The sequence below is a fragment of the Empidonax traillii genome, unplaced genomic scaffold, assembly GCF_003031625.1.
Source record: "Empidonax traillii isolate 1590-97213 ecotype Southwest subspecies unplaced genomic scaffold, ASM303162v1 scaffold210:size766637, whole genome shotgun sequence".
Classification (NCBI taxonomy): Eukaryota; Metazoa; Chordata; class Aves; order Passeriformes; family Tyrannidae; genus Empidonax; species Empidonax traillii.
The window spans coordinates 252,193-279,936 of NW_020955403.1; the positions used below are offsets into that span (position 1 = coordinate 252,193).

The following is a 27,744-nucleotide window of genomic DNA, read 5'->3' on the forward strand; positions in this document are numbered from 1 at the left end:
AGCTCCTGACCTGTGATGCAAAGCCACATCCCAGAGCTCTTTGTAGGATTAGTTTGGTATTCAAGAAGGTGCCCTGAATAAAATGCCAGGACAGTCAGACAGATGAATTATAGAGTGCAGTAGCTCAGCTGAAAGACAGGAGAAGTTCTGCTACCCAAGTGCAGATTCTTCTTTCACAAAATGAGCCTTGCTTTTGTGACAGAACAAGGTGTAGTGCAGGCACTACAAGCACCCAGCATTATGTACTGTCCATATATAAAAAGGGATGATGTTTGTATTCCTTTTTCTCCTCTTTTTTATTTTTTTGAAAGGATTTTTCAGAGGTGACTCAAAGACAAACTCTCCACCAGGGGCTTCAGGAAGAGAGAAATTAGCATGGAAATCTCAGGACATATTGCTTCTTTTGTTCTGCAGCCCTTGGCTTAGGGTGGTAAATGAAGTGTTCCAGTCCCTTTCCTAGGCCCAGCCTGGTGCCATGAAGTGCCTCTGCAGAGGAGCTCACAGGAGCATTGTGTCAGAGCAGGCAGCAGACCTGGGTTTGCAGGAGGAGAGCTAGGACTGGAAATAAGATCTCAAAGGGAATCAGTTCTTTACCTAAAGGAGACACTTACTTACAGAAAAAAAAAAAAAAAAAAAAAAAAAAAAAAAAAAAAAAAAAAAAAAAAAAAAAAAAAAAAAAAAAAAAAAAAAAAAAGTTGTACAAACCTTTGAGAGGTTTGGGATTTTTTTCAATAATTAATTTCAATAGTCAGTTTAGACTGATGAAAACCTTCTGCCTGCACCAGTGAGCATCGTGAGCCTAATGCAAGCCTGGAGATAGTGCAGGGGATACAGCAGAATGCAAATACTTTTCCAGCCCATGCAAGCTATTGCATTTTTCACAGACCATTGAAAGAAGGAAGGTCAGTCACCATCAGTTTAGTTCAATCCTTCTGTGTGTCATAAGGGAGAGATGGTAAATGACTCGAGCCAGGAGGCTTGAGGTGTTTTTTTCCCTTATGGACATTCCGAGAGTACTTCAGACTCAGGGTCGTTGGTGTCAGTTTTGGGAGGCATAAATGAAGGAGTTTGCCTTTGTTGTGGAATGCAAATGTTGGCATAGCTCAAGTCTGCAAGGCAGCAGAACTGCTTTTACTGGAAAGAAAATATTCCCAAGCTGCTTCAGAGGAAGGAGAAGTAAAACAGACCACCGGCAGGTCTTTATCACCTAGTGATGGAGATTTTGGTGGACACATGAGGAGCAGGGGGTGGACTCCCTGGCAGAGCAGAGGTATTGTAATGAGCCAAAGGTGATCAGCATTAGGAGCCCCAGGAAATTACCTGCTTCACTTGATGAGGGAGCAGTGCCTCCCTACCCTTGTGTTTGCTATACTGAGTGCCTCTGAAATGCTGGTATTTCTAGCATCTTCTTTTGTATTTGCAGAACATCATCAAGAAAGTGATCGGACAAAAATTTGTATACAAGTTTGTCTCCTTTCCTGAGATTTTAAAAATGGATCCACATGCTGTGGAAATCAGCAGAGAGAGCCTTTTGCTGCAGGACAGCGACTGTAAGATGCCTTCCGAGAGCAGGGATCAGCACAAGCACAGCTTGTCAGCACTGAAAAGCACAAGCCGTAATGAATATATCCACTCTGGCCTGTACTCCTCCTTCACTATCAACTCTCTGCAGAATCAGCCAGACCCTTACAAGCCAATCAAAACAGAAAAACTGGAGGAGAATTCAGAAGGAAACACACCAGTCGAAGAAGTTCGGACTGTTATCAGATTTGTGACAAACAAAACAGACAAACAAGTTACGAGGCCTGTGGTGTCATTGCCTTCTACTTCTGAAACAGCAGCTGCCTCTGCTTTCCTCAGCTCTTCAGTATCAGCTAAAATATCTTCCTTAATGCTACCCAACAGTGCCAGCATTTCATCTCCATCGTCCTCTTCCTCCAGGTCCCCTTCTCTGTCTCCCACCTCACCCCTCCCTGCAGAACACAGGAGCTTCTTCCTTGAGTCCAGCTGCCACGACTCAGATTCCCTTGAGCCTCTGAACCTCTCCTCAGGCTCCAAGGCAAAATCTCCATCTCTTCCCCCAAAGGCTAAAAAACCCAAAGGCTTGGAAATTTCTGCCCCACCTATGGTTCTCTCCAGCACCGACATTGGCTCCATCGCCCTCAACAGCCCTGCGCTTCCTTCGGGATCCCTGACTCCAGCTTTCTTCACTGCACAGGTAAGACCTGCCTGTCTCCAGGCATTCACACCAAGTGGCCCAGAGTGTTAGCTCTGTTGGTCTGTCCTCATCTGATGGGAGAAAAAAAACATATGGGAAAGAGTGAAACACAGCAGTAGCCTGAGCAAGGGGTGGAAAGTAGGTTCCTCCTGGGGTTTGTTCCTTCATGAGTGTGGGAAAAGCCATCACAGTTGACAGACTGCCTGAAAGGATAAGGAGATGGGGAACCGTTAGTGAATTGTTTATCAGTTCAAACCAGCCTCCAGGTCTAAAAAACAAACAGGAAAAAGCCACAAAAAAACCCACAGGGGTTTTGTAGATCACAACTTGAGCATGTGCATTATGGGATGCTTGGTTAGATTCCTCTAATATGTGTTGTATCCATTCAAACAGTGTGACATTTCCGTTAATTTTTGAATACAGAGCAAATGAAGTGGTTTCTAAGACAGGCTCTGAAGGCAGTTTCGATTTCCAAAGTTGTACAGATACACAGAGTACTTACCAGAGCTTCTTTTCAGCACAGACCTACTAAATAAACAGAAGATTATTTTGTTCTTTTTAATCACTTATTTGTGGTAATGTCAAGAGTTAGTTCTCATTTTCAGTCTATAAAAGAAACCTAGCAGTTCAGAGCAGAAGAGGAAAATCACATAGATACGACTCAGTGCATTCATTGGTGAGTTTTGTCTTACAGCACCACTGCAAAATAGGACAAAAAATTCCAAGAGTAAAATTATCCCAACGAGGAACATCCCTTAAGATCCCCAGCCCTGAAATGACAGTTGATGCAAATACTAGCATTGAATGTAACGAACCGAACAGCAAGTAAAGACAAAGGTGTGTTACAAGCCATCACTCACTTCAGGCTGTCTAGGAGACATAGTGTATCTAGAATGCCATGACCTCATTACCCAGCACCTCTCGGAGGTGTTGGAGGTGTTTGGTGCAGGCAGCATCGTGTGCCCATGTGACACGACGGCCTGGCAGAAGGGAGTGTCTGCAAGCACTCTCAGCCAGCACAGCACTGGCTCTTATTCAGCTTTTCAGCTGGCTGCAGAGCAAGTTTGTGCAGTTCAGACTCACCCATAAACCTCCAAGATACAAAGTTGTGTCACCAAGAAAGGCTATCATCACCTGTAATTTTTGACATCATAAAGCCTTTAAGTGAAGTTACATTTGGCAGGAAGAGCAGAAGTGTGGCAAACCAAAACTGAGGTGCATTGACAAACTCATATAACCTCTAACTGTGGTATAACCACAGTATTTTGCTTTTAGGGAGAAAATCTGACAAATCATATCAGATGGCAACCAGACACAATGACAGCATGAATTATTACAAACCCACTTTAATCTACTCCTGCCCCCAAACACAGTATGAACAGAGATTTATTTCCTCATTTTGTAATTGTATCTTTAAACACTCAATTTTCCCATTCATCTATAAACTAGTGTACTTACTGCCCTGAAAGATGTAGAAAGGAACTGTGGTGCTCCTTTAGCAGGATGGCTAGCTAAGGCCATGATGACTAATGCCATAATTTAGACTGGATCTGCCGTTCATCCCGTTATCCAAGAGCATGCATCACATCTCAAACATTCTCTGGTTTATCAGATCCTAGTAGGAGACACTTGCTGCCATGGGGCAAGTGCAGAACAGGATGTCTGCTCCAGCAGTGATGTAGGTTCAGAGAAGGTCCTGTGGCCTGAGAGGGTATTTCAGATGGCTTTCCACTGCACCTGCTGGTCCTGAGAAATACTCTAGAATGGAGCCCTGTAAGCACAATCAATTTCAGAACAGAAAAAAAGGTTTGAGGGTGTCAGAGCATACAGTGCCTTACTTTGGAAATGTTAGCTTTCCGTTTGGTTAGCTTCAAAGAGAGATACTTGGGTTTTGTTCAGCACTTGCTTCTTCTGCAGATTACTTATTACTTTTGTTGTCTCTCCCTTGGCCAATGTGGATATATAATTTTGACTCACACTTTTTCTTCAGGCCTCTGCTTTAGCATTTGTTACATTTACAACATGCCATTTCCTTAGGGACAGAGTAGTGTGCCTGCAGCCAGCTCCGTTTTGTACCCACAGACACCATCCAGGCTCCAGCATGTGCCTAATGACCTGGGAAGTAATGTATGTGTGACAGCACTTGTCTGTTATCTAACAGCTAGAAGTGACAAGATTGTACTTACACACATTGTTTGTCAGAAGTCAGGAGCCATGAGCATTGTCACTTAACATAATCCTCTCTGTGCAATGAATTATTTCCATTTAAACTGGTCCTATACTTAGGTTATTATGACATTTTTAAGTAGGAACTTCCCAACGGGTTCCACATCTACTACCAGATGTACAGCTGCATGAGGGCAGAAAATGAAGTGACACATCAATTTCCACATGTAATTTAGGGATAGCCTGTCCTGTGGTGTTGTTTACACTTATATTTCCTCTGGTGGTTTTGATGATTGGCTGATGGTGATACTGAGAACAAGCCTGGGAGGCTTCTGTGCTCTTTTTGCATTAAATATTAAATGGATCTGGAGGCTTGCTTTGGCTGGCTCTTGGCTCTGGCAGAGCTTGCAGACACTAGTGCTCTCCTCATCAGAGGACATGAGCTTTTGCTTAGCACTGCTGTTAGGCATGTTAGCTTGCTTCCAGAGATGAACTGAGGGCAACTCAGTATTAAATATCTCTTTCTCTGAAGACCTTCTCTGGCTATATGGAGGTAGGAATAAACACCTCCAATTTTTCCTCATTTTTTTCAAAAGACCCTCTCAAGAACAGCATTTTCAGTTCTGGTTATCTGCAGTTTCTTGGAGCAAAAGGAAAAGAACTGAGGCTGTTCCCTGGAGCTCTTAGTACCGTGTCCTTAGCTGAATGTTGTTGGGTCTTGCTGCTTACATGTCTGGTTTTAAGGTTAGTAGGCTCTTCTGTAAGTAGCTCGGAGTATTTATCCTGACCTAATTCAGTGTGTTATAAGTCCCGTAAATCTCCATCAATAGCTGCCTGCCAATGGAGCACGAGCATAACAAAGGGGCTCTTGCCGGTGCTGCTTGATTTCCTGCCCCATGAAAGCACCACGGCCATGGGAAGAGACTGATTGCAAGGGAGCTGTTCACAAGTGCCTGCTTGTCGAGGTTGCTTTTTCAGGTATCTTGACAAGAGCTGCCACTTGGTGAGATCAAGACAGAAATCTTCTCCTTGCTAGGCTTCCACCCACTCTTTGTCCCTTTTGTTGTCATGCAAATATATCCCAACCCTGACTTCACTGGTGTGACCACTACACCTGCTGATTTACTGCATCAACACCTTTTGCTTTCCTAGTGATACCACAGGTTTAGTACTCCTTGGGACATAACTGTGGTTTCTTCCATGGAATTTGGTGTTTCTGATTCACCTTCTTCAGCACAAGGAAGGTGGTAGTGTCTTTTCCCTGCACACATTTCTCCACAAACCCCACTTCTGAGATTCCTTAGAGAAACCATCCCTTTGTATTAAACTGCCTTTCAGACACCTGAATCACTGGGAGGGCTTTAATGTTTGCTGTTCCTTGTCTATCCCATCTCTTCTGCTAGTGTTAAACTAATTGTTTGACCCTGTTGTGAACTCCAGTGCAGACACGTCACAGCAGGTCTGTATTGCTGTGTGTTTGCAGAGCCTCAAACACCACAGCTGATCCCTCAGGTGCTGCTATGCAAATAATGGCTGTTGTATTTGAAAATCCACATGACCTGTGGTGCTGCCTGTGTGAACCTGCTCACTGCACAGTCCTGGTAACGGGGTGTGACGGTCTGTGGTGTGAGCGGTTGTTAAGGGAGACTCCCGGTTGCAGTTGCCACATGTGGGAGTTTATATTTCTGTCCTGATGGGAAGCTAGCAGGTACCAGAATGCATGGTGTGCTGGTAACTATAGGAAAGACTCCCTATCTTCCGTCTCCTATCTTTTCGTTACATATTTTAAAGTCTGGACAAATGGGTTTCCCAGTTTAGCAGAGCACTGAGGCAGACACAGCAAAGCACACGCTTATTTGCTAAGTGTGTACTCAAATCCATTAAGTGCTTTGATAAATAGGACTGATTTTGATAATTGGCATCAAGATTACTGGTGAGATTAACTCATTATGCCAAATACTTTTTTCAAAACTGTCATATCACTCCATGTTCTATTTTGGAATGATAGAAGTTACTCTTTATACAGAGTAATTTGAGTGATTCTTCATTTGAATCAAGATTGCATGTGCTTTAACTCTACCTCCCCTCCAGTTGTGCTTAGAAATGCTGAGAGCATTCCCAGCAATTCCTGGTCACCGTGGCACTGGAATGAGACACTTCTGAGTTGTGAAAAGCTTTGGATTCTTAGTTCTTGCGGTTTTGGTTGTTTTCAAACAATCAGCTGTGCTCTCTGCCGTCCCTCTGGGCACCCAGCCCACACCTGCCTCTCCCCGTGTCAGCTTGGGCACTGCAGTTCCTTGAAGCCTCTTCCATTATGACGAGGTGCCATCAGGGGAGTAAACTTCAAAGGCTGGCAGTGACTCTTTTGGCTCCACACGACTGCATTCATACTTGAAAAGCTGCACTCAGGTCAAGCAATTGCTGCCCTTCAAAAAGTAAAGGCTGATTCTGAAAGAGACTAGGCAGAGTTGGCAGGTATTGGGGCACACATTGTATTATTCTGCACAGCTGTATGAGCGTGGTTCACATAAACAATAACTGCTTCTCCTTAAGCAAACAGAAATCAAATCAATTTGCATATGAAGGAATATTGCATGTGCAGGTATCCAGTATTGAGGAGACAGGATGCAGGGCTGGATGGGCAGGTGCTGCTGACCATGGTGTATGTCTGAATTCACTGGGAAATAGAGCCAGTAGGTGATGTGTAAGACTGTAGGGGTGGTGACTGCTGCATGGAGCTGTAACTCCATGTGTCATGGGGTCTTTTTTTGTCTTGCAGACCCCCAGTGGATTGTTGCTGACCCCCAGCCCGCTGCTGTCTAGCATTCATTTCTGGAGCAGCCTCAGTCCTGTTGCTCCTCTGAGTCCTGCCAGGCTGCAGGGACCAAACACTCTGTTCCAGGTAGGTCTTTCCAATGCTCAGGTTTCATTGCTAAAGGTGCACATGTGGCAGAGACATCGGGGCAATATCTCCTCACATCGGTCTGAAGCTTTTCAAACAGATTAGGAAAATACAGGAGTTAACAGGCACTTTTTTAGAGAGGCTTACTTACCTGTACCTTCATTAAATCCTTGGCAGCGCAGTCAGAACCTGCAGGGCAGTGTCCACTGCAGCAAGCACACACATGCTGTGTGAGGGAAACAGAAATAAATGCTGGACCCCAGTAAGAGAAGGTCTGGAAGCTCTCAGAGCTTCCAGAAGAGAGTGAAAACCAGTCAGGGACCAGCCAGGAGAGGGGTGGAACATGGCTCTGGGGAAACCAAGAGCAGCTTAGGTCTCACACAGTAAGGTGGGTGTAGGTTTATCCTCTTAATTAGCTACTTCTCACTCAGAAAGACGTATTTGTATTTACAATAAGGGCACTCTGAACCTGAAGGCTCCATTTCCAGCTCCCCTGCAAATTATCCATGTGTCCTCAACCAAGGACACACTGCTGAGCATGACCTCTCTGTAACAGCAGAAAGGCAGCATTGTGTCCACTCTCTCGTGGGTATTGGCAGAGAAAACATCTCAAAAGTTATTGAGCAAGCTATGATGGCCACAGCACTCAGCTGTAGCAGTGCTGAGGAAGGAGGCTTAGGAAGAAGATGGTGGGAATGATATTAGCAGTTCCAGCTGTAGCTGCTGCAAAACAGGTGATTCATTAAGTCACACAAGAAATTATGCTGTTCTGCTGATTGGCAAGAAGCACGGGAACCCAGTGGTCATCTGTGCAGCTGAAGAATGCAGGGTCACCCCTGGAATGAACACCTCGACTGCTGTGGAGGGCCAGCACTAACAGAGGAGGAGGGTACTGCCAGACAGGGACCCTGTGTTAGTCTCTGAACCTTCAGGGAAACTGCCTGAATCCAAGGCTGGGTTTCGGCTCAAGTGCTCTGCTCAGGTACAGTCTGCACCAGGGGAGTAAGCCTCTCTGCCTCCAGTGGGACAGCTGCACATGGAGCTCAGGGCTCCTTATTTGTGTTTCAGATAAACTCACTGATTTGTATTGGACCTTAGTTTTGCACATTTTGGGATTAAAAACAGCCAGACAGTTCATCTGAGAGAGAAGTGCCTGCGCCAAGGCCTGGAATGAGCTTGGACAGCTATGGATACACACTGGCCATCTCCTAAGGGAACTGAAAGTGAGGAGTGGCCTTGGCTTTACCTTCTGAGAGACCCCCAAGGGCCTTACAAATGATGTTTGATTCAGGCAAAGGCCACGATGACAAGTTGTAGAGCACAAAGCTTTATTTTAACAGCAAATCGGAAATGAAAACCACAGCCTGAAGCCCGGCCAACCCCACTGAGAACTGATGGGTCAGCAGTGTGGATGTCAAGGCAGAGCTCTCCTCAGGCTGCTTGCAAAGCCAGCCCACGCTCCATGCAGCTAGGCAGGGAGGAGCTTGTAATCAAGGTCTGTGTTTTAATGAATCTTGGCAGAAGTCAGGGAAACATTTCCCGAAGATCCGTTTGGTTAAAAGAGAGGCATCAGGCAGTCCTGGCCACACCAGGAGCACGGTGCCAGCCCCTCCTCTGCCACACATGCTGCTGAGCCCGCACTGCTCTGCCTGATTTTCAACAGAATGGTGGAAGACAGGTGTCAGTAACTGACAGTAACTTAGTGGAAGAGTAAACTTGTTATGAGCAGATTATGTGCACGTGTAGAGAGTGATTACACCAGAGTTGGCTGTGGAAGGACTGATCTTATAATAGGTAAAAACACACCAGACGCTTGAAGCTGAGAGCTCTGTTGTTCAGCTCTGCCTCTCTCAAGCTCATGGAGCTGGGCCTTGAGGCCAGATCAGTATTTACCACTGGGATAATTCTCACCTCATGCTGCAGCAAGTTTATTCCACCTACTTGCTTTACTTTTTTGCAGGTCAGATGTTAAGAACTGGTCAATACATATCACTGCAGGCAAGTTACAGTCAGGATGCTGTAATATATGCTAGGAATATACAGCTTCTGTATTGAATAAGTGTTTTTTTGCACAGTATTTCAGAAGCAGCATGTTAATATAAATAATATATTCTGCTTCACATGCTGAATGATTTGGCATAGCTATAGTTTCTTAGTGAATACAGAGAGAAATTGTAATTACTTGGGAGTAATTTTCCTCATGCTTTGTATTCCCAACTGTACTTTTTCTGCCTTAAAACTACATCTTGATTTTCACTTTTGCAAAAGTCTTTCCTGTGTAGTGTTAAAGAAGGGCAGACAAAAAGGATGTATTGTAATTAATAGACTGTAGGCTGAAAAACACTTTTGGAAACAGAATGGATGGCAAAGATTTCTCTACAGTGTTCACTTTCCCAGGGCAATGATAAATGTATTATGTGAACTTTTATATAATAGATTTCTATATCCCCGTACATTTACAAATTATTTGTGTTTGGTCCTCTCTTTTGCATTCCTAATGGCTGATCCAGGCATTTGGGATATGTATCTTACTCTATAGACATCACAAGTCTTGAAACCACCTGGAGCCAGTAGCTAACGCTAAATCCATGTGCTTCTGGGCTGAATGCTTTGAGATAAACAGTAATTTTTACCTTTTGGCCTCTTACAGTTTCCAACTCTGCTAAATGGTCACATACCAGTGCCACTCCCCAGTCTGGACAGAGCCTCTTCACCAGTACTGCTTTCTCCAAATGCTCAGAAATCCTGATGATGCCTCATCACACCAAAGATGTATTGGTGGATTTAACACTTCATTCCTATGGGCTAGTTTTTCCTGTGTTATGAGAAGGACATTGTGAAACCCTTTATTACTTTGGTTTGCACTTTTCATTACATGGATAATCTACTTTTATTATGTTAGCATTTTTCAACAGTGTTTATATATAAAAGTATATATAAATCTGTTATGCATTAAATGAATTATAATTTTTTTTATATCATAGCTCTCAAGTGTTGAACACTTCTGTTGTTGATGAAGTACTTTTCTTAATGTTTTGCAACAATGTATCTAATAGGGATGTGAAGCTTCTTTTTAATCCCTTTTTCTGCATATTATGCATTGTGCTTGTGTAAACTATAACCGGCTGTGCCTTCTTTTGCATAAAGTCATGTAAATGATTTATATATTTTCTAGTATTAAGATAAAAAGTTGAAAGAAAAAAAACTAGTATTGAACAGCCCTATGATAGTATTTCAGTATTTTCTCCACGGATAGGCCATATGATGCAGTGTATTAATGTAACTTTGTATTAAGTGCTTTCAAATTGTATAAAAATAGCCTTATAATTTTTGTTTGCTGAAGAAACGAAAAAATGTAATCCATGTTACAGTCAGGAGATGTAGTTAGGAGTAACAAAGCCACATTTACACATTCATGCCCAAGTTCTTCTGGCGAGTTTGCAAGAGGGAAGAACTGGGCTGTGTATGTTCGAAATATTTCCAGCATTGGAGAATACTTCTGTAGAAAGCAGACATTGCTCAAAATTATTTGGCCTATACTTCTTATGAACTGTCAGCAGCTGGAAAGACTGCAGGTAACCTGTGTCATCCTAGGGAATGAGGATCATTCCTGATAGAGAATTTCCAGGTGCTTTGTTCAGCTATGCCAAGTGCCTTCTACTGCTTCCCTGGAAAGATTATTGTAGCTACTCAAGCTCAGAAGGTCACATTTCCCCTTCCCCCAAAGCTGGAAAAGTTACAGCTCTGTAAATTAATGCCTGGTGCTTGCAAAGAGGCAGAGACTGTAAATGTGGGATGTTTATGTATAAACAGCTGAATTCTGGACGAAAAAACAGCACTGTGTTACTATATATTTGCAACTTGAACTTTCTGGGTATGTTCTCTGCCTTGAGGTGATGGCTTAGTCATCTAAATGTCAGGTTAGGATTAGGCCAGACTCCCTGGCACCACAGATTCTAATCTTGGCAGGTCTGATGCAAATCTTCATTTTTCTGAGGTGGCTAAATTGGGCTGAATGCAGCTTTACCGTGTAGGTTTTTCAGATGAGACCTTCAAAAACCAAACCAAAATCAGAATCCTGTTTGCGACAGGTCATTAAAGCCTCTACTTTGCTTTCTGGCCAAAAGACCAGTCCTTTTGAAATGTATGCAGTGAGTTGTCTGCTGATTTTCTGCTTGGATGCATTTCAGTGATGATGTGTGTAGTTAATTGTAAAGTGCTTTTGGATCCTTCAACCTGAAAGGTGCTAAATAAACATTTTATTAATGCAGTTCTGATGTTGAAAAGCCATTTTTGGGGCAGAGGTGGTCTGACAAAAGACAGCAAGAATTTTCCTCAGGCGCCTGGATTGCACAATCAAAAATGACTCCTCAGTTCCACTTGCAGTAATTAACAGGATAAAAAGTTGCTGTATCTCTATGAAGTACCAGATGATAAACAGAGCAATTAGATGCAAGACATGGGGAGAACGGATGAAATGCTTGGAAGTCATTTGCTCCATTCAGCATTTTAAGAGCTCCAAGTCGTACCACCCCACGGGGTCAAAACCAGAAGATGAACCGACACAAAATTTATGAGTGAGGGCAAATTTCATACAAAGGGAAATCAGAATAGGTTGGAAGAAAGGGCAGAACGTAACTGATGGGATTGACTAGGCTAGTGGAGATAAATCACAAGGGCTCACAGATCAAACATTTCTCTTCCAATGCTCTCAGGTACATGGAGTATTTTTCAATAACTAAGCTACAGGGAGGCAAATATTTCACACTCTAAAGCCAACTCTTGCCTCATTTTTAAAGAAGCATACATACCTACTTACAGGTATAAGGCATGAGCAGCAATTAAGAGTCCTGCCTTGTACCAGCCGGTACAGCCAATAGGAGAATACAGCATAGAGATGGAGTGTTTCTCACTGTGAGTTCAAAAAGTGAAGGCAGATATTCCTGAACACTTAAATATCAAATATCACACTGCAAAAAAACCAGATAAACATGAGAGTAGGAAGTATGTGACAGAGAAGAGATTCTTAAGAGGCGTCCAGATTCTCATGATTTCATTTCTTCCAAGGTTTTACTATTAAGAAGGCAGATTCTTTTCTTTTCAAAAGTCTCAACACACCCACACCTTCCCTCCTACCTTCCTGCTTCTTGAGTGATTTTGGATTTCTTTAAAATATAACAGGAAACAGCAGTTCTGGGGAAAAAAATCCTATTTCAACAAATTATTTTAAAGGATCTCAGAGAATCCAGTAAAATTTAATGGAAGACACAGAGCAACTGGGAAGCAGTGCTGTCTTCTTCTCTTTCTTTGAGAGAATGAAAATAGCAAAAGAACACATCTTTTGCTAATTAACTTTTCAATTAAAACAGGTTGTCAAAATGAAATCTGCCTTCTAAACTGGTCAATAATGTGGAACAAAAATTTTTCCAGTCGGGAAGAATTTATACAAATAAAGTCCAGCCTCTCAAGTCTAACACTTACAGAAAACACTAGATGGTTATGCCTTATGCTTTGAAGAAAAAACTCTCTTGGTAATCTACTGAATTTTATTAACGTATATCTTTTTAACTGTAGAGAAAAATCAAATAAATGTTTTTAAAATAAATACTGTGAAAGTGTCAGTATTTCTAGTGGCATGGAGAGCTCCAAGCCAACAATCCTGGGGAACAAACCGGAGTAATTCTCTCTTCGGTATTCTTGGTACTAATGGCGATTTGATCCCAATTGAGGGATTTATTTTAAGATTTACCCTTAATTCATGCTTCAGCAGTACACAAAATGTTTCCAGTATTCTATAGGCTGGGTGCATGATTAGGCTGTTTTGGGCTTACCTGGACATTGTTTTTGCAGAAAAGCCAAGTATCCACCAGTAGGGCCACAGCCTCAGGGCAGCTTCGTCAAGAGACTGTGCACATCGTCTGCCCTGGCACCGGTAAGTGGCTTCAGTTCTAAAGAAAACTTTCAAGGTGGGGAAAACAGTGATGGGCGATAACAAACTATACAGAAAGATTTGACACACATCCATTATGTCAACAAAGAACAATTCGTTCTGTCTGAATGAAACTAGTCTCATCAGACAGGCACTTGTCTATTTGGAAATACCTACCAAAGAAGTAAATAACTGTCAACAAGATGGCTGTTTGAAGGGGAGACGGCCCTTTAAAACAGACTATAGTATTTAACGGGACAGATCTCTGCATTAAGAGGCTGTGTGATCTTGTGCCTACAGGATGAGTCTTCAGAAGCCATCATGACATCCAAACAAATTTAGAAAAGGCACAGTAAGTACAGGTAGTCTTTTATGTAAGGGCATCACTGTTCGCTTCTGATCTTGAGACTATCTGTATATCCTGTAGGACAAACACACACGGGTCCCTCAGATCCCTACAGAGTCATCAGAAAACTACAACTTTTGAAATCCCTTTTAGCCCCAAACTGTAACTGCTCTCACCAATTACTGTGTGAGTGCTCTGCCTGCACAGACGGAGTGCAAACCTACTTCTTGAGGGCAAAGAGATTGACAGCATTAGTGAGGTGCAGTATAAATTTATTTAAATGAAAAAAGGAGAATGAACCTCAAGCAAGGACTCTGCAACAATCAGCATCACGGCCTGCCTTAGGTGAGTGGTGGTATTTGCAGAAAAGCATCCTAGAATAAGGGGTGTTAGGATATGTTGATTTTTTTTTTTTTTTGTAAAAGATTTCCATCAGCTCATATTCACTCGGCAAGAAGCACGAATGAATAAATGTAGCCTTAATTATTCCTAACATGGCTCCGGGCCAGCTCCCTCCTCCTGCAAATTAAGTAAAAGGACAGGGAAGAAAGGAAAAAATAGTCTTTGAAAAACAAGCTCAGGGTGTGAAAGAGGAGGGGCAGGTGTCAGCGCAGACGAAGGGCCTGGAGGGAGGGTGTTCTGTGACAGCATGTCAGAGAGGAGATAGGGAAGAGCATTTTCCCTGGTTTGCAATCTGCAGCAATGCTAATTCCATCAGCAAAGAGATCCCACCGCATCAAATGGAGAAACTTTATAGCTCTCTGGGGAAAAATGTGTTTCAAGGCAGGGCATCTGAGCCAAGTACAACTCACATTTCATTAGGAGGACCATAAAAGCAATGTGCTCAGGCAGTTCTGCTTCTTGAATGAGTTTGGAGGATGAAGCCAGGACAATAAATTAAGAAATTATTTACCACAACAGCATGTGCATCTGCGTGCATTCACAGTTTTAACTGGCTCAAAAATTATAGAACTTAAATGAGTTAAGGGCTTTTAGAAAACATGCAAAAATTATGGAAAACTGTATGTTTTCCACTGACAGCAATCTTTTTCTTTCAGTTAACAAGAGAAGCACAGTATTGCCCAGCGAAAATCGCACACCAAGGATTAAAAAAACCAATCTAGAATACCTAAACTCTCATCCCAGTTCTGAAAAACCGCATTTTCACTGTGGCCAAGAAAAAGAGTATGATTTTTGTGCAACTGAACTCCACAGATGAAATGGGTGCACGGTAGGAATTACAAAGTCCACATATACGCTTGGTTTTTATACTCTTCATAATCATCCCACCTGTACAGCCAGAGCTTACAATGTTCCAACTGACTACACATTTTCATGGTGCTTTCTTTATGTTTTACAATTTATACATGTTGCCAATCTCCTAAATTGGTATGACATGGATGCTGATGAAATACATGGGTTTTGCTGAACAGCACAAAACACCAAATGGGAGCATTAAACCTCTAACAGTCCAATCTCTGACAAAACAAAACCCCAAAAATTTGTAAAGTAAGCATTCAAGTTCCTTCCAAAAATAAAGGCATTTCACAGAAATGTTACATATGTTTTAAAGCCAAAATTTGTTATGGTAAAAACAGGTACTGAAATGTGCTAACAAGGTGCAAGAATTATTTCAACTCTGCTCATCAGTAACCAGACAAAATGATGATGTTGTCACAGACAAAATAAGTTCTGCTTTTTCTTCAGTGTCACCATGTGCTACAAGAGCTGCACATTTCCATACCCCGATTTGTTTGGATTTCTTTCAAATCTGACCTTAATTCCGAGTACATCCTGGGTTTATAATACTGAGCTTGGGGATATTTACAACATAACTTTCATATATTTTGTCCACAATACTTGAATGTATTCTTAACCTTAATTCCATCTTAACATTGCAAAACAGAAACAATGTACCTTTATTACACTGAAAAAACTCAAGCACAAACAACAAGCAAGCAGCCCAAAGAATGCTACCTCGCAAGTTTTTCAAATGATTTGCAAATACAAAGTATGTTGATTCTTTAATAATTGTTTATTTTAACTTTTATTGCCCAATTCAGGGATACACTCTGGCTACTTAACGCTGTGGTAAAGCAGCACAAAAATAACACAGCCATGTTGAGATGCACGTTCCTCTAGAGCATTGCTGAGCAGCTGGTTTGCCTTGCCCTGTCCATCTCCCATCCTGTCCTATCAATCCCCGCCCTCCACCCACCCTCTCTCCCCTTCCATCTCCACCTGTGTGTGCACACACCCGCATCGCCACCACCTGCCTGTCCTGTCTCCGAGCCCACCTTACTCTGACACGCACCTGCACGCGCTCCCTGGCATTCCTACCCTGGGGTAGGTGGGATACACCACGCGCCTTCTAAAAAGAACTACTTAAAATCAGCCACAACTTGCAGGCCATTCCTCATAAACTGATCACTCATCTTCAAGCAAAGGTGGTCATACCAAATCCTGAAAGTCATCTGGTTTTGGTGACTATCTGCTTGGGTTTGTCACGCTTGAGGTCTTCTCCCAAAAAGGCCAATGCTCCCTACAGTTCTTGGGACAGTGAAACCAAGTCCATAGTACCCGATTCTGCCAGACAGGAGGCAGAACACTGAACTGCACAACAAGGATGTCAGAGAGATGCCCAGAAACCTCAGACTTGCTGACTACTGCCCCAAATAGGCAGCTGCCACAGAATTGTCTCTGCTGATGCAGGAATTTCAATTACAGAATTAAGAAAAACCCCCAAGCTGGCTTGACCACAGATGCCATGTTTTTCAAGAAATACATTCTTTAAAGCTACCTCCTAATGAAGAAAACAGATTCACTTGTAGGTCCTTAGAAAAAATCTCTTTATAAACAGAGTGCTTTAATTTTACAGATCTTCTCATCTGCATCTGTAACAAAAAAAGCTGAGCTCCTACTTAAAATGGAGCATACTTTTGTTAGCTGCAGCGGATCCCTTTCTAAATTTATTAATGCACTTCATTTTACCAGTTGAACCTTTAAGTCCTTTACTCATTAGTGTCACATTATTACTTGTTCTGTTATGATCTATAAAATATTACTGTTCTAGAAATGCTAAATCCCACATTTATCCACAGTGAACATTTACCCTATATCTTCACTACTTCTGTAAAAAAGGAGATGTTTTTCTGATATGTCCTTCTTCAACACCATCACATCTACAATGTATTTCCTACAAAGTTAATCAGTATAAAATCTAGATCATATCCATAGCAACTATAAAAAAATATATAACAACTATTTCAGGACAAGGTTTTTCATCAGTGCCACGTCTGCCCCTGACACACACATAACACTCCCACTGGAATCAGCGGGAGATCTACGCATGTGCCCGAGACACGCATTACGCTCCCAGACCTAGGCAAGACTTCTGACACCGTGTGACATGCAGGACTTGCTCACCAATAACGAGACCGTGGGCCGTGCTTCTGACAAGATCCTGAACGGCCTCAGTCACGGATGAGCCACGCTACTTTCCACTGCCACTACTTCCGCATTGCATGAACCAAAGCAGCGGCCAGAGCTCAAACTGACGGCTCCCACAACACACGGACCTACCTAAACGTTTCCAACAATGCCCCAAGAACCGCAAGTTCACTTAGTCTGTATTTTTAACAACACAGGGCTTTTCTTATTATAAATTTCAAAACAAAACCAAAGAATTCCACATAATATTTATACTTTCAAAAGTACAATATTAATACAGGTCGGTCAGTTAGAAATAACAGCAGTTTGTTAGGTCTACAAGATTTAACGTAAAACCGGTTTACAAATGCTGAAAAGCAGTAGTGGTCCAATAGTCACCATTACACATGAATTTCTCTCTTCCAGAAAATAAAAAAAAAAATCCCAATTCAAATTTACCAGTATCAATGAAATATTAATAAAACACCCCCAAACATGCCACAATCACTATTCACAAATAAAGTTAAAATGAAATATACAAAAATTCACTTAATACTGTTAAATAACAATAAACTACAAGATTTCCTGAACAGAAATGGTAGGACCCCTGAACGTTTTACAGTGAATGTCAGGAAAAATTAAGTTACCTATGACTATTTTCATGATATACCAGCCAAAGATTTACATGAACATTTCAAAATATACCAATAAAGATTTACAGTCTCTTTAAGATGCACTAAACAAATAGGTTCATAAAGGTGAACACAAATGCTTAAAAATACTGTAACCATCACCAAGGTGTACTTATGATACTCACTGAGATGCATAAGCATAGTAGTAATATGTTTACTATCTCTGGAAAACAGATAACATCTAAGATCTGAAAAACTCCCTAAGTTCCCACTGTAAAAGCTCTGTAGCACAGTGAGTTCTTATCAAGTACAAACTTGCATCTTTCCAGTTGATTTCAAGTGAATAATGCACAAATGGCAGAGCAACAAGGTGGGAAAAGTGTGACATTATTCCCATGTTCTTGTAATTAGTTGTCCTGTTCCTCCGTAACGAAAAGTAAGTCAGGGTCCAACGTATATGGATTATCTTTTTACTATTTGTATTTCTAAGTTAAAAATAAGGTAAAAAAAGTCATTGTTTCTGCAGGCCCCGTATGCACAACAATGTGCAAATATTTTATGCTGGAGTAAGCCTGACAAAATTTATCATCCAGCCTCCATGCTTTAATTTATCAATAACTAACGTAGGATCTGAGAGCAAATCATAGTTACTGTTCACTTGTTGGAATCAACTTTCACACCATGTGCTTTTCAAAAACATAATACGCATTATAATTTTTCAACTATTTCAACACATACTTCCAATGTTAAATAAGGAATTAAGTGCCAAGAACTTATAGCATTAAAGATGGCTCACCTATAGCCAAGCAAAGCTATGTTTACATTCCAGGAAACACTGCAGTTTAAGAAATAGAAAAAAACCCCGCAGCAGTAGAACATTTTATCAAGAGAAACAGATGCATTCACATATTATAAAGCCATTGCAACTTTTTCAGGCATGGAACTGTTGTGTTAACTATACAGACAGTAGTTATTTAGCAGCAATGATTCCGCAATAAATAATGCACTGTGTTTCTCAGTCCTGCACAAAAATTGCAGCTACAGTTACATCAACAGCTGTAACCTACTGGCTCTAGTGGCAGAGGAGACCTTAAAACCAACTGTACAAAAAATTGTCACACTGTGACAACAAATATAAAAACATAATTTGCAGGTTGGAAATAAAAAGACTCCACTGTGAAGAGGACAGTGTAGACAAACTGCGATTCCAAGTCCACCAACAGAAAGCACTGCCTTTGGATCCGAGTCCTTGATCGACAGGATAGCCTTGGGCTTGACTCTGCACTGCCCACTTTAAAAAAGCATGCTCTGCCTTCTGTTCTTCCCATGTCCTACAAGAGAACATGGACCACGGTAAGAAAGCTAAACATTTGCGCAGGAGAAGTACTAAGTTATTATCTACATCGTCATTCTATGTCAAGAGAATATCCTTTGTGCTTAAACCAAAAGAAGCATCTTTCTTTTAACTGCATTTAATGCTTTTTTTTTCACTTTGCCACATTCACACCCACACATTTATGGTCTGAATCTCCAAGATACTCTCAGATTAACAGTCCCTCTGCCCATCCCGGGCAAAACTCACCTCTTTCTGTGCCTTTGGTTTGTATGTCTCTACAGAAACCTCAGTAAATCATTCTTGTTATTTATTTGAGTACATTCACACAAACTGATTTAACAAAGCATTTTTCAATTACAAATGCCTCTGGCACAGCATTCTTTTAGCACACACGAGAAAAAAAATCAAGCTTTCCATACCTGTCTCTGGGTAAGTGGAATTTCGAAAGCCAGGGTCTTTTTGCAATTGAATCTCTTTTAGACTGAATATTGAAACACCTGGAATGTAACAAAGACATTCATTCACATTCAAACATAACTATGTTTTATTAAACAAAATTATATTCTTAATTACATAGTTTAGAATAAAAAAGTTTCCTACTGACAAATATTTAAGTCAATATATTATCAGACTTCTTTAATAGAGTTTTTCCTTATGCAACATACTTAGCTTTAATGTACTATCTTAACAATACTCTGCTACTTTACTGCTCCTCTTACTTTCAGGCAGAGTGTGTACTCTTGTTCCAAGACTTCTGAAGTAGGCGTGTTTCATGGCCTCTTCTGCTGAAATTCTCTTCTTTGATTCATACTATTAATATAAAAGCATAGAAGCGTGTTGGTTTCCGTTAAAAATCTCTTTGAATCAAGTAATTTCATCGAAGGGAGAAACAGAGTTTTATTTGCTCAGTATTTCCCATAATGCACTGGGACAAATTTGTTTTTATTACTTGTATTGCGCGCACAAAAATCTAAGATGTTATCTGAATCAGTACTGCCAACATATAACAAGGCTGCTAAAATAGTCAAAATAACTTTTGTAAATGCAAGTCAAAAACATACTTTACTTATAGATGTTACAATGCTTAGATGTCTGCTACTTGGCATACATGCCAATTCGGGACAATGATGCATTCACTTAAAAAGATGTACACGAACAGGAACAAAGGTTTGGACTGCAAGTACTGTTCTAAAACAATGTGTAAATAGAAGAAGACTTGTTGTAGAATTTAAATCTCAGGCTGCAAAGCAGTATAAGTGCACTCCACCTTAGGTAATAAGAATTTTTAACACTGAAGTCACAGTGCTGCATGCACTCAAAGCCTTCTATCTTGTTTCTGGCTCATTTTTCATACAGATTAGAAGATTAAGCCCACATACCACTCCATTTTTTGAATAGAGTTTGCAAATTGAAAAGTTACACCTTAGTAACTCCTTCTCTAGTACTGACTCAGTTCATCGTTATGGAAATAGAGTATTTGTATTTAAATGTTCTGGTTTAATGCCGTATTTCACAAGAGATTTAGTTTTTTCAGGATTTTGCTAATACCGAAAATTCTGTTCTTACAAGAAGTAGTATGAGAAGACATCAGTTTTGGAGAAAAAAAAAGTAAACGTCGTTTTTTTTAATTCTCACAGTGCACTGGCTTCTCAAAATTCATTCTTTTCACATCATCCACTACAGACTCACCTACATATTTCACTTTGAGACAAATCTACCAGATCCTATCGCTTCTAATACATTTTGCAAATAATATATTAAAACTCTAAACTTGCACTTTTATAAAGTAAAGCCACAAAACACATCTTACTTGAAGGAACTTCGCTATCAATTCAATTCCTTCCGTGTCTAGCCTAAAAATAAAAATATTTTTAAAAATTAAAACAGTTATTGAACTATATTTACAAAAGTAAAACTGCTGAGGAACTAAATTAAACTATATCAAACCTGAAAATTAAATTGAAACACAGAAATGCTTTCACTGAAACAACATTTAAGTATGTTAAACTATGTACACATGAGTACCAATATGTCAGAACAAGACATTTGAAAAGCACTGGGGATAGACAAATCCTGAGTTTGATCTGGATTATTTATTTGAAATTTTTATTTTTTAAAGCTTAATACTACTCACTCACTAGGAAACAATGTTAATCTTTTTCTTCTATGTCAACAAAAAATGCTGTAATCTATATTATAAAGTTTATTTATATTAACTGTACAGATCCTTCAACTCCCTCAATATAGTTTTTAAATTATTTCAAGAAACTGCCAGGGAAACCTGGCTATTTAAAAAAATGGCCCGGACCATGATAGGATAACCAGAAGAGAATCTGGGTTATTTAGGAAATGCTGTGTGAATACTCCTACCAGAAAGACATTATTAATTGGAGTTTATAGTACTATAGGTCATTAAGGAGCTGTGGTACCTAGAATGAAATTAGAGAGAGTAATCCCTTAGTACCAGGATTCTGCTTTACATTAGCATCTGCCCACAATAATGCAACTGATGATAGTTTTGCGGAATTCAGTAGCAGACTGTACTTGGAAATATGTTCCTGTTCATGAGTATGGAAATCTACAGGGATGCATATTTTCTATTAATAAAACACAGAGTACCTTGGTGCATGGTTGATGAGAGGTTGTGGTTTATACTTAGGAAAGTTGTAGTTTCTAAATTCATCACTGGAAGAAATGCCTGGCCATGTTTCTTGACACGGAGTTCCTGCATTTAAAAGCAGCAACAAATTCAGCTTAAAAATGTAAACAAACAACTTCAACATAAATAAGCCTTTATCCTGTAATTTAAAAAAGAAAAGCATCACTCAATAAGTCTATGTTCTGCAAACTGAGCTGTACACTCAGCTGAATAATATTTCATCACCTTGATTACAATGCAATATAAAATATCATTGTTTATAAAGATCTACAGTTCTCATACAAACATAATGCATCAACATTACTGCCGAAAGTATCCATTTACCAAGAAGTCTGAAAATTAAGTGCAGTTCATCTTCAACAGTTGAACCAGGAAAAAGAGGCCTTCCTGATGCCATTTCAAAGAATATGCATCCGACGCCCCTTTATAAAAACAGGAAAAAGATTAAGCGGAAATAATCCTAAAATTTTAGCTCTTAAAGACTTCTGTAATTTTTCTTCAATTAAAACAAATTATTAAATTAGTTGTTAGCCACCTATTTCTATTAAAAATACGATTTAGAAAGATGCTTAGCAACAAAGAGTTGTCAAAGACTGAACAAAAGCTGTGTCATAACTGTATTATATCCCCTTCCTTCAGATGTCAAGTTAATCAATTGCATGAAAGTTCATAGTAAAATACCACATTATCATGTCACTGGGAGAACAAGGTTTATTTTTCCCTCTATTACTATGGGCCTAATGCTTGCTTACTCCAAGCAATAAAATGGTACTGTGCATTTTCAGGGAGAACCAGTAGCGCCTTCCCAGTCTAGCAATCCTTTCTCTAAGAATCTAATTCAGTCGTAGCCTACAAAAAATTCAAAGGATTTGAGTACATGAGTATTTGAATGTTACTACATAACAGCAGAGTTAACATTTTTTCAACTTGACTCAGAACAAAATTCTAAATGAGACAAAGCTATACAAACCACATGTCAATTTGAGTTGAATACTCTGAAGATCCGAGGAGAACATCAGGTGGTCTGTACCATAATGTGACAACTTCATTGGAATAGGTCTTTGTAGGAACAGACTTCGCTCTTGCCAATCCTTGATAAAAAGGGAAATGAAGAGTCATATGAGCATGCTGAAATCCTTTTTGCATGAAATTGAAAAAGTATTTTTAAGAACTAAGTCAACCCTATTATATTTGCTAAATACCTTCCTTTAATGCTCATTTAAAGGCCTTAATAAATACATTTCTACAATTTGTGATTTGCCTGTTGGTATTTACGGCAATCTCATGGTCGGCATTTTTAAGCACAAGACAGGCAAACAGATCAAATTCTGGGCTAATCCTATACATTTCATTAAATCCAAAAAGCACTAGATCAACATGACACCTCCCCAATGCAACCCTCCCCCTGCACTATTTCTGTTTGAAAATTACATTGCAAAAGGCAGAAGGCAAAAATGAATAATGAAACAGTGGAAACAGACCAAATCAGCGTTGGATCAGCAGGGTTCTTCCATTCTAACTTTGTCAATTTGTCAGTAATAACTTCAATAAAATTCAGGTCTATCATGTTAGATGCAATCTTCTGAGCAACTTTCACTCGCACACAAGGGAACAACCAGTGGTATCATAACTTTTGAAGGATCTTCCAGACACAGAAGGTAACAGGAAAATGTGCATGCCCCATCTACTGTAAATCCCAAAGGAACTTGGTGCATCAAGCGATGGAGCAAGACCTAACAATTTAGCATATGACCCTTTTCTACTCACCTCATGTCATGGTTACCCTGCTTTAGGGTGACTGTGGAGTGTTTGGAGAAGCAACTTGAGCTCCACCTTAAGGATCTGACTAAGTATCAATTTCAAAGGAAGCTGTTAAGAATACTTTCAAACCACAAGTCAAGTGACAGCATTACCCATACAGGTATTACTTTGATTACTGATACCCTGAAAAAGACTGACTTTCATTTTCCCTTTGAGAACATTCAAATTCCCTACAGATCCAATGTATTCACTTCTCCATTTATACGGAAAAAAGTGTTTCTTTTGCTGAGAGATAAAAATATTTGTTACAGAATAATTTCAGGCCATACCAAAATCTGCAAGTTTCAGTTCTCCTTTCTCATTAATGAGTAGATTTTGCGGTTTCAAATCTCGATGTAACACCTTTCTCCTATGACAGTATGCCAAACCACGAAGAATCTGATATAAAAATAGCTACAAAAGAGAACATTTATATAAATTACACAAAGAATGTTAGTCCACAGATTACATGATCATAACAGCCCTTCTGGGTAGTGGAGAGTTAAGTTTCTGTACTGTAAGCAGGACAAAAACACTTCTCAAAAAGTGAGTTACTTTTCCATATGAACACATTCTGAATATCTTCATTATTGTTCAGAGATTTAAAATCCTTTTATGCTAATGCACTGCTTTAGCACCATACTTTACAACAAAGACTTTTAAGAGCAATTTGTTCTGTTTAACTGAAGAGCACCACAGGCCTATTTATTTTTAAAGTAAGCATTTACTACTGCTCTTGCACACACTGATGTTTTTAAAGGTAACTGTCTCTGACTATATACTCAAGTTCCCTTCTGCCACAGAATCTCTTCTGAAAATGCAGCTCAGCATCCTTTCTATCCAACTGTGCTAAACTATGTAAAGAATGTTTTGGCATGCTACTGGAAAAATACACTTGGATTCACAAGCTCACAGAGAGATGGGATATGAGGATTACCAAAACAGCCCAACTGCCTCTGCGTTTACATTCATCCCCTCACCTTGACACACACAGGCTTATTTTAGTCCTTTGCAATAGCAAGCTGAGCAAGTAGCTCCAGTCATGCATATTAATGCTGCACATGCATAGATATTAAAGTAGTAAGGGATGAAGAAAGGTTTGGTAGCGAAGCAAGTTTACTATATCAGTGCATTAAGAACTGTTCTGCAGCTTCTGTACATATAAAGGTCTGATCTTGACCACACAAGTTCTGGGTAGCCATTGCTGGCATTTACCACACAAGGGCCCTCAGTCAGCACAGGTGATCAGATACACAATGAAAAAATAAAGAGCAATACTGAAAGCAATGTTTACCAATGTGACAAATTCATCATGGAACAGGACCTTTGAGGGAAAACACTAGAATGTTTTTATATGACCATTTTCTAACACATCAATTTATTTTTGTACCAAGTGACACCACCAAATTCTTTCTTGTAAATTTGGCAAATACACAGCAGGTGTAGTTATATCCATCTGTTCTCAGTCTACTGACGTGGGATTTACCCGTTCTAGAAAAACAGGAATTGGGAGTGATTTCTTTCTTTCTTTGTTTTCTTTTTTTTTAAGAGCAGAATGAGCAGCAACAAGTTTTGTTCAACCTACTCATGTCCATACTGTTGCAGGGGTAGTCAGTCCCAAGCTATATGAGCAGGACTGCTATGGAAATCGATGGCCATCTTTAGTGTACAACTGGGACTGCAAGGATTAGTCAAGAATGAAAAGCAGGTTATTCTACAGAAATTGTGAATCTTCACTGCTGTTGCCAAGGATCCTTTTGGAAATCCACAGGATGCCAAAATTTTGGTTAAAACTAATACTTGCAGAGATCACATCTTCATGTTGTCGAAACATAAAAAAATTAAAATCAGCTGAGGAACGTGAGAGGAGTGATGACAGGGAGGTCTCTCAAACGCTAATGATGACTCGAACCCCCACAGCTATTGCAAGGTAAGCACCTACAGCTGTTCTGTTTTACCAGTGCCAAAGGTAGTGACCATATAAACCTGCTCTTCGAGCACAGCTGAAACCACAGGCAAACAAGGAAAAACAGTTGCTCTGCTTAGCTCGGATTACCACAACCAGATTCTGCTTGTTCTTTAACTGCACTTATTATAGGAGTCAGTTTCCCACTTACAGCTTTCCCTTACGTTTTTTTTAAAGCTTTATTTATTAATTTGCAGATAATTAAAAACACAAATGTAATTATGGGTTTTTTTGTCTCCCCAAAGTAGAAACAAATTATAAGAATTTCTCTTTGCAGACTCTCAAAGGAAGCAACAAAGTAGGTTAAGGGCAGATGTCTTTCCACAGAGATACTTCCTGTAATGTGACAACAGAATAAAAGACAAAGCTAACCAAACAGTAACCAGTATCTAGACTGAGTGCCAGCTCACTTCACCCATTTCAAGACAGCACTGACCTCTCTTTGGAACCTTGTTTATAAAGCCCTAAGTATTAATGAACATAAAGAGTTATTCCAGTTATCCAAGTTAAAAACTGCTTCTTATGAGAGAGGTAACACCTGAACCTGAGTTAGTTTCAGCAGACTCAGATTCAAAACTGAGTCATTCGGCCTGGCTGCAGTCATAGTTAAAAGAAAAAAGCAACTAAGCCTTAAAGAAAATTACTTCAATTTTCTTACTGGTGGAAAGATGAACATAACTCATTCTTAAACATATATTTCTAATTTCTTATTTGTGTGTGGATGGCAGTGGCACCCAAACCCACGTTCATAATCAAGGCTACATTTTTCTGTGTATATAGTATGCATATATGTAGCACACATGTATATAGTGTGCCCATATATCAAACTACAGCCTTAATAAATGAGTATAAAGCAGTGGAAGGACAGGAAGAGGCCACAAGAGTTATGAGCATATTATTTTTTAGGAATTTTTAAATTTTAGATATATAACTTCAAAGGGAATGAAAATAATATGAAGTTACATAATCTCCTCTTTTCAATGTTTTAAACACTTAAAAACCATCAAAATCATAAAGACTCCATTTGATGTCAAATGCAGTTAAGCCAGGCCAAATGGTCAAAAAGAAAGTTGTTTCTTTATTTTATTTTTTGAAAAGACTAAACCATACAGCTCCTGATTATTAAATTCTCTGAGATTCTTAGGACAAAGCTGAAGGCAGTCACTGTCACTAAAAACACTCACCTTTACATTGTGCATACTCATGATGTTACCACAGTCGTCCATGTACTGCTTCAGATCCTTGTCCTATCAAAACATCATCATCATTGTTCAGTCAAATTATGGACAACAGGTTGCATGAATATTGTTTCTTGTTAGAACTGAAATAATACATCAGAAAAATGAGTTTTCTGCAAAAGATACTCAATGACAGAAAACCCAAAAGCCTGGGCACAGAAAACTCTGGCTTTCCACAGCATATAAATACCCATGGTTTTCAGCAAGCTGCATCAGCTCAGGCAACATTATTTGCTACTGCCTTCTCCTCCATCTGTGTGTGGTACAGTATTTTACAAAATTGGTATATTCTCCAATTGCACTGGAAGTGAGCTACATCATAAGAGAAAAATATCGTAGGAACAATAACATGATTAACCTTTTCTACAGTTAATGACTTTGGACAAGTAGGCCATTTGCTCAGATAGACCACAACTACCTGCTATTAATAAAACTCTGAAAGCTTCACAATATAATTTACAGCAATTTAAGAACGGAATACACTTTTTTTTATTTTCAGCTGCATTATTGTAGATGCACGAGAAAATTAGAATAGTCCCACTATTTTTAAAAAGAGTACAGAATTTCCTTATGTTTCCATTTCTTAGAAATAATATATTGAATGTAAAGCTCACTAATTGTTTAAGCACTTACCAGGTATTCGAAAACAAGAGTCAAAGACTTGTCTGTGTGCACAATATCATGTAATGTAACAATATTTGCATGCTTCAGATCTTTTAATAATGACACTGCAAAAGAGAATAGTAAGTAAAACATAAGTAAATGCAAAACATTAAATGCATTTCTAACAAGTTCATACACATAGGCTATTTGGGTTTTTTTGCTTAAAAAGCTATTTTTAGGAACATAATACTCTCATAGATTAAGTTAATAAGAAAGGTATTTAATCAAAGCACCAAACATACACTGGGGTAATAAACTGTATTTTGCAAATTATATATTTCAGACAGAAGTCATACGATAAAAATGTATTCTAAGTCCCTGAAAGTTACTTTCAAATAGTGGTCTAATTCAGTATCAAATCATTCATTTGTAACACTGTATTTGAGGTCACAATCCTCCCTCATAAAGTAAGTAAATCTGAAACACAACCTCTAAATATGTTTGAATGAAAATTTTCCTG

The 27,744-nt window shown here is 39.6% G+C and overlaps 2 protein-coding genes across 3 annotated transcripts in view; one reads left to right on the forward strand and one right to left on the reverse strand.

The window, feature by feature from the left end:
• ELK3 (ETS transcription factor ELK3) overlaps positions 1-12,652 on the forward strand; it is a 39,271-nt gene extending 26,619 nt beyond the window's left edge. Inside the window, exons 3-5 of the mRNA XM_027887450.1 lie at positions 1,424-2,218; positions 7,164-7,286; positions 9,937-12,652. Of these exons, the coding sequence (XP_027743251.1) occupies positions 1,424-2,218; positions 7,164-7,286; positions 9,937-10,035 (1,017 nt within the window). The 3' untranslated portion in view covers positions 10,036-12,652. The remainder of the gene's footprint in view (positions 1-1,423; positions 2,219-7,163; positions 7,287-9,936) is intronic.
• Positions 12,653-15,577: 2,925 nt separating this feature from the next.
• CDK17 (cyclin dependent kinase 17) overlaps positions 15,578-27,744 on the reverse strand; it is a 91,834-nt gene continuing 79,667 nt past the window's right edge. For both annotated transcript variants that reach the window (XM_027887439.1, XM_027887440.1), the window contains 10 exons: positions 27,255-27,349; positions 26,568-26,630; positions 23,708-23,831; positions 22,588-22,708; positions 21,942-22,039; positions 21,578-21,683; positions 20,769-20,811; positions 19,678-19,768; positions 19,378-19,455; positions 15,578-18,953 (listed from right to left, as the gene is read on the reverse strand). In XM_027887439.1, the coding sequence (XP_027743240.1) occupies positions 18,916-18,953; positions 19,378-19,455; positions 19,678-19,768; positions 20,769-20,811; positions 21,578-21,683; positions 21,942-22,039; positions 22,588-22,708; positions 23,708-23,831; positions 26,568-26,630; positions 27,255-27,349 (857 nt within the window). In that variant the 3' untranslated portion in view covers positions 15,578-18,915. The remainder of the gene's footprint in view (positions 18,954-19,377; positions 19,456-19,677; positions 19,769-20,768; positions 20,812-21,577; positions 21,684-21,941; positions 22,040-22,587; positions 22,709-23,707; positions 23,832-26,567; positions 26,631-27,254; positions 27,350-27,744) is intronic.